The sequence below is a fragment of the Phragmites australis genome, chromosome 13 (genome assembly GCF_958298935.1).
Source record: "Phragmites australis chromosome 13, lpPhrAust1.1, whole genome shotgun sequence".
NCBI lineage: Eukaryota > Viridiplantae > Streptophyta > Magnoliopsida > Poales > Poaceae > Phragmites > Phragmites australis.
Window position 1 is genome coordinate 21,418,838 of NC_084933.1, and position 12,954 is coordinate 21,431,791.

General features: G+C 43.1%; 2 protein-coding genes and 1 non-coding gene across 3 annotated transcripts; 1 reads left to right on the forward strand and 2 right to left on the reverse strand.

Annotated features, from left to right (window-relative positions):
* Positions 1-1,955: 1,955 nt before the first annotated feature.
* LOC133889080 (trafficking protein particle complex II-specific subunit 120 homolog) lies at positions 1,956-9,056 on the forward strand. Its single transcript, XM_062329538.1, has 10 exons — positions 1,956-2,472; positions 3,449-3,649; positions 3,756-3,938; positions 4,132-4,241; positions 4,704-4,763; positions 5,009-5,300; positions 5,415-5,707; positions 5,865-6,739; positions 7,324-8,316; positions 8,622-9,056. The coding sequence occupies exons 1-10, from the start codon at positions 2,059-2,061 to the stop codon at positions 8,840-8,842; spliced, it is 3,642 nt and encodes a 1,213-aa protein (XP_062185522.1). The 5' UTR covers positions 1,956-2,058; the 3' UTR covers positions 8,843-9,056.
* A 729-nt stretch (positions 9,057-9,785) lies between these two features.
* Positions 9,786-12,853, reverse strand: LOC133889081 (small ribosomal subunit protein uS17-like). The gene is made up of 6 exons (XM_062329539.1): positions 12,700-12,853; positions 12,245-12,285; positions 12,060-12,160; positions 10,406-10,550; positions 10,226-10,315; positions 9,786-10,010 (listed from the first exon to the last, which is right to left on the reverse strand). The coding sequence occupies exons 1-6, from the start codon at positions 12,709-12,711 to the stop codon at positions 9,917-9,919; spliced, it is 483 nt and encodes a 160-aa protein (XP_062185523.1). The 5' UTR covers positions 12,712-12,853; the 3' UTR covers positions 9,786-9,916.
* On the reverse strand, positions 11,526-11,645 carry LOC133889855 (small nucleolar RNA SNORD14). Its single transcript, XR_009903937.1, has one exon. It is a non-coding gene; the product is annotated as a small nucleolar RNA SNORD14 (small nucleolar RNA).
* Positions 12,854-12,954: the final 101 nt, after the last annotated feature.

The window sequence follows — 12,954 nt, forward strand, 5'->3', positions numbered from 1 at the left end:
AGCAACTGGCTAGATGTATAGGTGATGGTACTCATTTGGCAATATACACAGATGCATATAAAGGCCTAGAAGCTATTGTGAAGAAGGTGTTTCTTACAAGTGAGCACAGGGAGTGCTTTAGGTACTTGATGGTAAGAAACACTTTCAGGCTTCTATGGGTCCACATATGTAGCCTGCAGCCATAGCATATAGGACCGGTCCATATGAGCACCATCTGAGCCAAGTTCTTTACGCTTGTGCTAAAGTTGGGCCCTGGCTGAAGAAACATCACCACCTTCTGTGGATGAGGAGGCAGTTTTTAACTGAAATAAAGTGTGACTACATCAATAATAACTTGACAGAATCTTGGAACTCATGAATCAAGGAATTGAAGGATCTACCAGTAGATGTCCTAGCAGATGCTATTAGGGAGAAGACAATGAAGATGTTTGCTAGAAGGAGAATATCACAAAGGCTTGAGGGTAACATTCTTCCTATTGTGATCCACCAACTCAATACAACTAATAGAGGGTTAGGCCATCTAGTTGTCAGTAAGGGGGGAGACATTTCAACAGAAGTGATTGAGCTCTATGATATTGAGGAAATCCTTAGGCATGTTGTTTACCTTGAGAAGCATGAATGCACATGTAGGGAGTGGCAGCTGACTGGCAAGTCATGCTCACATGCTTTAGCTGTCATCACAACCCAAAGGAGGCCCAAAATGGATAACTTTGTCACTCACCACTTCAGTGTATGGAGCTTCAAGAAAGCATATGAATGTGTCATTCCAAACATCACAGACAAGTCTCAATGGCTAGAGATGGAAAAAAGATTCAAGTAGCTACCACCAATTCAGGAAAAGAAGGAGTTAGAAGGCAAAGGAAGAACAGGTTTCCTTTTTGCCTTGAGAAGGGCAAGGCCAAGGTCATCATAAGGCAAGTGACATGCAAGGGATCTGGTGAGAAAGGCCATAGCAAAAGAAGTGTAAAGTGTCGGCTTACTGGCATAAAATGTATAATTATTTACCATATGATACTTTATGTACATGCACTCATGCTTGTTTTACAGGAAAAGGGCGCCAAAAAACAAATCAGGAAGGAAGAAGAGCAAGTAGAAGTGGAGATGCTGCATACACCCAAAAGACCCAGTGCAAACATTACACTGCAGCCCTCAAACAGCCCTAGTCCAATAACCAGAAGATAACATTTTTAACTGCCAATTTCTCCATTTGTAGGAAACCATGAAAAAATATGCCAATTTCTAATCTTTAGGTGATAATTTTGCAGGTAGTTGGCACTGGTAGCTTTAGAGGTGTTGCCACAAGTGACTCTATCTACACCAGTCAAGACTGCTCTAGCGACCCAGAGGAAGAATATAACTCCCAAGTAAAACAAGTAATAAAGGAAGAAGAACAATGTGTTGTTACATCTGTCTTTTGTGTGGTGACCATGAACTTTATTTGGTCTGTTTTCTGTCTTTAAGCACTATGTAGTGTCTGCCTTAAGCCATGAACTTTGTTTGACCTTTCTGTCCGCAAGCGCTATGAGCTATGTAGGAGGCTATGAACTTTGTTTAGTTTATTTTCTGTCTATATGTACTATGAACTATTGTCTCTTTATGAACTATATATATGATTTGCTCATATGATTTGTGTGCTCATATGGATTACTACTATTTATGATCGGCTCATGTTCTCTTTATACATTATATACATGGTCTTTTCGTATGATCTATGAGTTCATCTGGATTACACGGAACTCGAGCATGGGGCGAATGGTCTGTCCCAAGGGCAGCTCGGTCAATTGTTGTCCAGTGCAACGTCCGAAATAGCCCAGAAAAAATAAAAAAAAGCCAGGTGGCAGTGGTAAACAGTAAATAGTGACACATAAGAGCTAACAGTTGGGACCAGTGGTATTTGAGAGTGAACACCGGTTACGGTGGCTTTTACGAGTGCACCACGTAGGATGGTAAAAAAAAGTTAATTCCCCGTTTCTCCTTGTCTCCAACTGCCCGGTACCTCCTCCATCAGCGAGCCAGATCTGCCATTCCTGTACCAGGGCGAGCGAGGCGGCCGCAGCCATGGAGCCCGGGCTGAGCATCGAGTCCGGGTCGGCCATCCGCGTGGCGGTGCTCCCCGTGGGCGGGCCGATCCCGCCGCCGTGCCTGCGCGAGTACGCGTCGCTGGTGGCGCGCCACGCGCGCGTCGACCTCGCCTCGCTCCGCCCCTACTACTCGGAGCACCAGAAGAGCCCCTTCGCGCACCAGCCCTGGGATACCGGCTGCCTCCGCCTCAAGTTCGTGCTCGGCGGGTGCGTGCCCTCGCCCTGGGAGGACTTCCAGTCCTCGCGCAAGGTGCTCGCCGTGATCGGCATCTGCCACCTCCCCTCCTCTGCTGACCTTGGCCGCGTCGCGGCCGATTTCGTAGACGCCGCGCGGTCGTACCCGTCCGCGCTCGCCAGCCGCTGCTTCGCCTTCTGCCCCACCGATGCGCAGGTACGTGCCCTGCTGTCGCCGCGTCGCTTCCAAAGTCTAAGGATCGCCAGGCCAGCTTAGCATCAGTGGATCTCATCTTGGTGATTCGTTGCTTGAGTGGATCGTTTAGTTTCGTAATTGCTATACTAAGTGTTCCTGTGGCAATGCTCATTTCGTAAGAACTTCGGTCTTCCAAGTGTTCTAAAGGTATGCTCCTTGGATGAGATCTTAGTGACTTAATGTAAGGCCGTGTTTGTTTGAGCTTCTGCTTTTGAGCTTCTCTGAAAAGCAGTGCTTTTGGCTTTTCTAAAAAGCTGCTTTTGGAAATAGGTTGTTGGCTTCTACAATAAATTTTTGTCTTCTCGGTACATAGCTTCTCAGAGAAGCACATCTCAGCGAGCTTCTCAGCTTTAGTTCATTTTCCTCAGAAACAGGCTTTTGACTTCTTCAGAAGCCACTTCTCCAGAACCTCGTTTGTTCTGGCTTCTGGCTTCTGCCAGTAGCAGAAGCAGTTTCAGAAGCAGCAAACAAACACAGCCTAAGCCTTGATCAGGAAATCCAGACTATGCTAATGCACTAATTCTAGCTACAGGGTGCAAACCACAGTTGGTGCTTGTGGTTTGGATTTTAACAGTTGCTTTAATTGGGTGTTAGACTATGCTTTGTGCTCACTTCACTTTTATGGCATTCTGCTAGAACTTTTAGACTTCACTAGTGTGTACTACTTTGCTTGGTTACTCTAATGTCAATCTTTCTTTGCATAACACAATGGGACTTGTCAAACCGTAGCGAATGTTGCACCTACCTTCTTGCATCATGGATGGAGGGTTATTGTTTACTCTAGAGATAAGTTGTATATTGTGTTGCTGTTTGGAATTGAATAGCTTAGAGTCGTAGTTCTTGGATGTACCAATGCTGTGATGCTAGCCTTCAATTTGTCTTGTTTGACCACTTCATGTTCCAATGTAATCTGTGTCTGTGTGGTTATTTTTTGTAGTTGGTGCAGAAAAAGAGGGAAGGCATTATTATCTTCCCTCCTTCTGATCAACAATCGCTGGAACTTCATATGCTTACAATGATCCAAGATCTCGCTGCCTCATTGTTGATGGAGTTTGAGAAATGGGTCTTGCGTGCAGAATCCACGGGAACCATTCTAAAGACACCTTTGGATTCGCAATCCAGTCTTGGCTCAGAGGAGGTTCATACTTTGGGTGTTCCGAGTATTTTGACCAGTGTATGTTGATGTTGTACATGGCCCAAGATTTTCTTGCTTATATAAGACGATATACTTCTATATTTCTTAGGTAATTAAGGCTAAAAAAAGAAGGCTGGGTCGTGCACAAAAGATAATAGGAGATTACTGTTTGTTGGCCGGATCACCTGTGGATGCTAATGCACATTACACCACAGCAATAGAGCTTGCAAGATTGACAGGAGATGTTTTCTGGCATGCTGGAGCCCTTGAGGGTAGTGTCTGCGCACTAGTGGTAAGTGTTTGTATGAACCATTGAGTTTTCGGATGGAAAGCATTCCGGTTGTTCAGTTTTATTTATCTTGATAACTGACTTATCCATACTGCATTTGGAACTGTCTCTATCCATTATCCAATCTTAATTGGCATATGGATCCTTGCAAGCTTCATTTGACTTTTTAGGTGATTATTTTTTTGCTTATGAACAGGTCAATAGGATGGGCCCAAGCGACCCTGTTTTGGAGGATGAAGTGAAATATCGCTGTTACACTATTATCCAGCTTTACAGAAGAGCAACTTTGCAAGATAATGCTCAAAGGTATTGCTTCTGGCATGCTGTCTTTGTTAATTTCTATGCGTGAACCATATGCTCTTCTGTCACATATGGCAATTTCCACCTTTAGTTTAGTCAAATCACTGTTACATTCTACATAAATTAAACCCCTTTTGTTTCTTACAAGGTACATATGAAAGTTGAAGTACTTTTTTCTGTTTTATGATGTACTGATACACAGAAGAAACTTACCAATTCGAAAACCACCATTTCTTAAAAAATATCTTGTCCATTATTCTTTTTGGTTTAAAGCAATTCATGATGACTTGAAGGATGTTGCATCCTTTCGTATCTATATTTTTCTTCTTTGCCCTTTCATATGCTCCTTTTTTGGCTCCTTTATTAGTATTCCATTCACCAAGTACTGGCTACAGGATAGCATGTTATACTTAGCTATTTACTTGGTAAATTTACTTAATGCACTAACATTGTTTTTTTTTGTTCCAGAGTTTCACCTGTGAGCTTTGAGCTTGAAGCTGCGTTGAAGTTGGCAAGATATTTGTGCAGGTGAGTTTCTTTATTGTTCTATGAGTATGGAAAAATTGCATAGCCACTCTCCTCGTGCTTTATTAACCAATTTTGATAAAATGAGCGGCCTAATATTTCCATTGGTGCTTTATAATTCGTATACTTTGTTAATACAATTATGACTAAAATAACCTACTGCGAGCCTTTGGGATGAGCTTGAGTTGTGTCAAAGCAACTTGCCAAGTGTCAGATTTACTCATTAAATTTTTGTCTTTCTTTATCAGGAGGGAACTTGCCAAGGAAGTGTCAGATTTATTAATGGGAGCTGCAGATGGTGCCAAGGCTCTGATCGATGCCAGTGACCGACTGATACTATATATTGAAATCGCAAGACTTTTCGGTACACTTGGTTATAAACGCAAGGCGGCCTTTTTTTCAAGACAAGTTGCACAATTATACCTTCAGCAGGACAATGCATATGCAGCTATGAGTGCTATGCAGGTTCTAACCATGACTACAAATGCATACCATGCTCAAAGCAGGAAGACTAGCAAAATGGATCATGATTCACCCAAGGTAAGACTGCAAAAATTTCTGCGTATTTGCAGCATATTGAGAATCGATTATCGTTCTTAAATTTGCTAAATAATGTTAGATTCATGTTTCATTTGTAATGCTTGTTTTCTTAAGGAAGCCCGTGCTAGCAATACTGATTCTGGAAAAGTGCACCCTCAGTCAATAGTATCATTGTTTGAGTCACAATGGAGTACCCTTCAAATGGTCGTTTTAAGAGAGATACTGATGTCATCGATCCGTGCTGCGGATCCCCTCTCGTCGTGGAGCGCTGCAGCTCGTCTTCTTCGATCATTTTACCCACTCATCACACCAGCTGGTCAGAGTGGCCTGGCAAGCTCACTTGCAAACTCTTCTGAGAGGCTTCCAACAGGCACACGTTGTGCCGATCCATGTCTTCCTTTTATCAGGTATGTTTAAGCTTATCACTATTATCTTATTGTTATGTTTGGGGACAGAAGAGAATAAATACTGTTGGAACTATTAAACCAGAAAGAAGGCCATGATAACATTAATTTTTTTTTTTTACTCTTTTCTGAGTTTTTGTTGTATGACTTCTTTTTCCAGGTTGCATTCTTTCCCAATGCACCCTTCACAAAGAGATATAGTAAAGCGCAATCCACATAAAAAGGAGTGGTGGACTGGTGCAGGTCCTTCAGGGCCTTTCATTTATACTCCTTTCAGCAAGGCAGGAGCGTCTGGAACTAGCAAGCAAGAGGTTAGTTGGATTGTGGGGGAGCCGGTTCAAGTCATGGTTGAGTTAGCAAACCCCTGCAGCTTTGATCTAGTTGTTGAGAGCATCTATCTCTCTGTTCATTCTGGGAATTTCGATGCTTTTCCAGTTAGTGTTAGTCTTCCACCTAACATGTCAAAATTAGTTCTGTTATCTGGAATTCCAACACAAGTCGGACAAATATCAATTCCTGGGTGCATTGTTCATTGCTTTGGTGTTATCACGGAACACCTATTCAAAGAGGTTGACTGTTTGCTCCTTGGAGCTGCACAAGGGCTTGTCCTTTCTGATCCTTTCAGATGCTGTGGCTCTAGCAAGTTTAAGAGTGTCAACTTTCCTAGCATTTCTGTTGTTCCTCCTCTGCCATTATTAGTTGCCAATGTTGTGGGTGGAGATGGTTCTATTCTTCTATATGAAGGAGAAATTCGTGATGTTTTGATAACGCTGACAAATGCTGGAACTGTACCAGTTGAAGAAGCAAATATTGCATTAACAGGGAAGAACCAGGATTCTGTCATTTCGATTGCCCATAACACATGGAAATCTGCACTTCCTATAAAACCAGGTGGAGAAGTGACATTTGCAGTGACTCTAAGAGCCTGGCATCTCAGCTTGGCAGATTTGGAAGCAGATGGCAGCAGATCTCCTGCAAATTCAAGGAGAATAGCAAGAGAAGGAATCAATCCTTTCTTGGATATTCACTATGCTGGTAGGTTGTCAGTTTGTAACTCTTATGTAGTCTTCGTTATCCTTTAATGTTCAGCTCTTCTCATAATCTATATGTGCAATCAATGACTACTATGATGGCTACGCCTAAATATGCAGTTTCTTTAATCAATCTGTGACAATTAGACATTTGAACTTTGTTATTTTCTCCTGTCATAAACTAATGCCTCTCTATGTACATTTTTTTATTAGTATATCTGAAGGCATAGATAGCAATAGTTGTTTTGAGTTTAACAGTTGGTTGCTCTCTCTGCTTCAGTGCTACTCACCTGGCGTTAATTCTCAATCATTTCTGCTTCATAGGGTTCCTGTCGTGCTCTTGGTCTTGCACCTGGTCACATTCATTCTTTCATCAAGGAAAAAGTTGTTCTTTTATTTTCTTTTAGCCCATAGACAGTTACCTTGGAAATATCTGACCTACTAGGCAATATTCTTGTGAATTTTGAATATTATCAGTTTGGTGAAGACTTGTTCCTTACGGCTGCTTACATGCATATCTTTGTTAAGTAGGCAAAGAAATATTGTCATTACATAGTATCAAGACTAAATTTGTACTTTGCACTTCAGGTCCTTCTGCTAATCCTGAGAATGGTGAGGTTTCTCTTCCACCTGGAAGACGCCTGGTTGTTCCGTTGAATATCTGTGTTGTACAGGGCATGCGCCTTGTAAGAGTGCGCCTGTTATCCATGGAAATACCTGCACGATTTACTGAAGCACACTTAAGACCTGTCGGTTGCAAGGATGATATAAGCACTGGAAATTATGCTGCACATAGTGACAGTAACTTATTGAAGATTGATCCCTATAAAGGCAGTTGGGGGCTCCGACTTTTGGAACTTGAGCTTTTTAATCCTACTGACGTTGTTTTTGATGTTGATGTTGCTGTACAATTAGATGGCACAAATGCAGATAAAAAATTAATTTCAGAAGATAATCCTGCTGATGCGGCTTGTCACAAAACTAGGATTGATCGTGAGTACTCTGCGAGAGTTCTCGTACCTCTTGAGAACTTCAAATTACCTGTTCTTGATGCTTCCTTCTTTGTAAAGGAAAGTGGAAGTGATGAACCTCTTGGATCCAAAGCTGCTGCCATAGCAGAAAGGAATGCCAAGGCAGAGCTAAACGCCTCTATCAACAACTTGATTTCAAAAATAAAAGTGAAATGGCATTCTGGGAGAAATAGCTCAGGTGAGCTGAATATTAAAGATGCTATTCAGTTGGCATTACAAGCTTCTATAATGGACATACTGTTGCCAGATCCCATGACATTTAGCTTTAAGCTTGCTAAGAATGGAACTGCAACTAATGTTGATTCTCCAAAGGACTATGGCAACCCTAATGAATATTCCAGCCATTCTGCTGATGGGAATGTTGGTCCACCTACTGATGAGAATGTTCTGAGGTGTGAAGATCCTATATCTGCTCATGAAATGACCCATTTGGAAGTTCAAATTCGCAACAACACAAAGGAAATTATTCGGATGAACCTCAGCATTTCATGCAAAGATGTTGCAGGAGAGAATTGCTTCGACCAAAATAGTGCAACCGTCCTCTGGGCTGGTAAGTTGATTATCTTTATCCTTTCATGCCGTCATTGTCTATTTTAGTATTAGTTTTCTGAGGGCAGCAAATAATCAGTGTTAAGAAAAGCAACTCGTATTGCAGAATGATTAAAGATCAGAATAATTTACATTAAGACTAAGTTAATGGAGGACCAATCGGTTAGGCGCAGGGAGTTTAGTGATCCTTCTGGAGTAATGTTTTTTTATTCTGTAGTGTTCCAAACTGGGAAAGAGCTTTTTAATGTTTCATCTTAGCATTATTCAGCGTCCATACTGCTCTGACAAGTTTTTTGTTCTGTGTAGGTGTACTTAGTGATATACATCTGGAGGTTCCACCATTACAAGAGGCAGTACATCCTTTTTCCGTGTACTTCCTCGTACCGGGTGACTACTCGCTGCAAGCTTCTTCTGTTATAATCGATGCCACAGACGTCCTTCGTGCTCGGGCAAAGGCGGAGTCGCCAGATGAACCTATACTATGCCGCGGATCCCCATTCCATATCCGTGTAGTCGGTACAGCCTAGACAGGTGTTCTTCAGAGTTAGTTTATAGACCCCATTTTGTACCGTGACATTTGTAGGTGTGAAAAATCGTGTACAAGAGCGAGTTCCTTATCCCTGTGTGATTTGTTTTGAGCCTCCTGAAAGGCTTCCTTGTAACACAGACGTGTTGTGTACAGTGTAAAAGCATAGTGAATATTGTTTCAAGCACGGAAATTGCTTCTTGACGATTTCAGCATCTTGATTCCAAATTGTGAATGTGGACTCGACATAGCTTTCACTTGCCATTTACCATGATCATTCGGTTCCTTCCTAGTGTTTAAGAGGAAAACGATGAAGTTCTGATTTCAGTACTGGTATAGTGGTATATCATGGCATCCCTATCCTGCCGTCACCATGTACCGAAAGCCGACCCCTTGCTCCGTGAGGCAAGCCAGCCGCCGAGCTCCTGCCCTCCTCGAACACCTCCGGCCGCCGCCTCCATCTGCCCACCTCGGCGCCTCCACTGCACGCTTCTCCTGTTCACCCGAATGCTCCAGTCTATACCCGCCTCAAATCCTCTTCGAGAACAGCGCTCCGCGCCTGGTTCCCGCGCCGACGAACCCCTACCCTGCAGCCGCATGCCCTTCACGACGTTCCGCTTCCTTTCAGAGTGCCTATTGTTGCCCATCCTGCCCTGTGTGTACGATCGTAAGTAACCGGGTCGCCGGATTGGGTGAAACGGAGGCCATCCGCCGCCGAACGGTACCATCACAGTGCTCGCTTCTGAATCTACCGGGTCCGTATGCCGCTCGTTTCGTCCGGCTTGGCCACAACAGGTGTAAGCCGTTCCATTGGTGGAGCTAACTTCACCCCATACAAGCCATCATCGATGCAAAACAATTCAAACTGGGGCCCGGTTCTATGATACCCCAGAAAATGTATGCTGCAAGTAAAATGGAAAGGTACTAAGCAGATACACACAGGGTTCGGGATTTTTACGATTTCATACTCTGGAAGTAATTTAAGTCGAATTCCTAGTACACATGGTGGGAGGGGAAACAAAAAGGCTAGGCGGTATTATGATCAGCTTTCCACGCCCCTTTACTCATCAAGGTCTTAAGCAGCAATGAAAGCCTTCTTCCCTGCTCCACTCATTGACCCTGCCGGAATGACTTTGAGCACATTGAACCTCACAGTCTTTGACAGCGGCCTAAAATTAAAACAATACAACATAATCACTTTTATGGATTTCTGGAGAGGGCAAAATCCCATTAGGGTCTTGATAGTATTTCATGTCAAATAGTTCAGAGTTACAAAGCATAGACAAGGTGAATTGCATTTTAATAATCAAGAAATCATTATATTCAGGTAACCTATCATAAAACATTGCCACTAGGAAAAAAAAAAGGCCAACACAAGTTTTACCTGCACTGGCCAATGATCACATGATCCCCTTCCTTCAGGCGGAAGCATGGTGAAATGTGCGCAGGGATGTTGGAGTGCCTCTTCTCATACCTACACAAATACCAAATAAATGGTTATTTTGACAAAACAGCTAACATGAATCAATTAAGAAACGTCAGGTCCATATGAAGATTAGCTTGCCTCTGATATTTCTTGACAAAGTGAAGATAATTCCTGCGAACAATGATGGTCCTGTTCATCTTAGCACTATGGCATGTTCCAGCTATGATGCGACCCCTGATGGACACAGTGCCAGTGAATGGGCATTTCTTATCGATGTAGGTTCCTGCAACAAGGAACAAATCAAGGATACGCAAACCACAGTTGGTTTAACTTTTAACAGAGTAGATAAAAAAACCAAGCACCTAGAACAATCTAACAAGGCTACTACAATCATAGTTGTTACGGCGTGGCGAATACACACATTATAGTCTAGGATATTAGGAAATTATATTGGCAGATGGCAATGCAAATGCAACTCAAAAGTTATCTAGGATATTAGGAAATCAAAATAGCCATGCTCTGAAAATATGTGCAATAATGCTATACTAGTATACTGGTATCAGAAATTCAGAATTCACAATTGCTAGTGCTAGTGCTAACTGAAGTGCCACCAGCCTACCCGAACTAGTGTGCCATATCGTATTGAGCAATACTACAGAAGTGCATATCGTATTGAGCAATACTACATAAGTGCTAAAACAGAGAAGAGATAAGAGAGAACAGAGCACAAAACTAGTTGAGGACTTGAGAGGCTGGCATGCACAGCAGATACTGTTGCATCCAACCGTCCACCATGAAAGCAGCCCAACTTGGCTCAATTAGTCCCAAACCCTAACTTTCTCTCAAATGGGAGAAGGGCGAGCAGCACAGAAAAATCAAGAGAAGAGCAGATCTCCATCGCTACCATCTCGCCCCTCCATCTCTCTCAGCAACAAGCGGATGGCAACAGATCGGTTCTCGCTCGGCAGACGCCATACCCGCTAGCGCAGTGGCATCAACGTGAGCTAGAAAACCGCCACGCCAATACGTAGTTGCTATACTGATGCCATGACAACTTTGACTAGAATGATTTCATCACTGGAGCAATTAAGGTAATTGCGACACTCAACTACTTAAACATATATTCATAATCTAAAATGACTACTAAGATTTACGTTAACCTCCAGATTAACTGCATATACCAACAAATGTTTCAGATATTACAATGGAGCATATGATAAGAATACACGTCCATCAAGATGCATAATAGTTCTAATGTGGCATCTGACATCCAAGGAAGAATTAACCAGCATAAGCTCTCCAGCCTGGTAAGGCAAAAGATCTCAAGCGGTCACTGCGAATGTTTAGAGAAACAAGCGTTTGTTTTGTCATCATCGCCATATGAGCAAGCATATTTAACGGTTGATCAAAGTGGCAGATTTCCATGTACTAAAAGTAAAAGCTACAGACAAGTATTATAACCTGCTATTGAATTGCATCCCCAAGCTTCAATGTCTAACTCCAATTACCTTTTCTTGGGAAGGCATTAGTCTGATAAGTTGTGACTCAAAGTTTGGATCGATCATAATCTACAGGGGCAGATAGCGGAAAAAAGGGGGTTCTGAAAGCATACAATCATGCTATCCTATCCTATTCTAATTAAAGCATATACAAATAGAAGCAGCAGAATTCAGTCAACTGGTGAATCACTAACCTAATAAACAGCAAGCCAGTAACTACATGAAGAAGGTTATATCACCCTATAAGATAACAGAATCACCAGCAAAGGGTTTGAACAAGAAATAATCCAGACCTTCAATGGCTTCCCTAGGAGTCTTGAACCCAAGGCCGATGTTCTTCCAGAACCTGTTCCCTCCCTTGCCAGGCTTCTTCCCCTTGGTGATCTTCTTAGGACTGAATGCCAAAACAAGTCGTAAGCCTCGCACACAAAATGAATGAAACAAGCGGACAATATCAGATATAACCGCATGCTCTTACCAGAGAAACACCTTAGGCTGCTTCAAGAAAGCCTTCTCCGTCTGCAAATACAATGGAGCAAAGATGTTCAATACTGATAATAATCAATAGAGGACCAGATCCATGAGCTCAATATGCAGGTGCTCTAAATTACCACAACAATGTCAACTTTTGGAACCTAACCAGTGCCTGCAGTAGCGCTGACTTATGGAGTCCAAAATGGGCGGCAAAATCAACACCACAAAATCCGGAGTTCAGAGCAAACAACCATCTAATCACTCGACGGCTGAAGCTAACATGCCGCACTAGATCACTGGATTCCGATCGCAAGAATTATTGTCCCTCCAAAACCACACCGCTAAGAAGCATCCGCCTCGCGCCACAAGACTGGGCACTACACGCACACCTCTATCGAACGACATAATATCTGGCACGACAAGGCTCGTGCGGAACAAAGAGTTCAGAAGGCGTCTCACCTGCTCTGCCATGGTCGCCGCGCATAGGAGGAGTCGCCGGTGCCCGGTGGCGAGGGACACGAAGCGACAGACGGGGCGGCGGCGGCGCGGGCTGTGGAGAAGAAGAAATGCCCGAGGCTTAAAACCCTAGCTCCGCTCTTGCTTAGATGTACGACGGGCCGGATGTGGGCCGGACCGAGTGGGCCGTGCTTTAATTGTTAGTTGGGCTGTACTTCAGAAGACCAACGCAGACAAGGACAGATCACATCAGTTTTT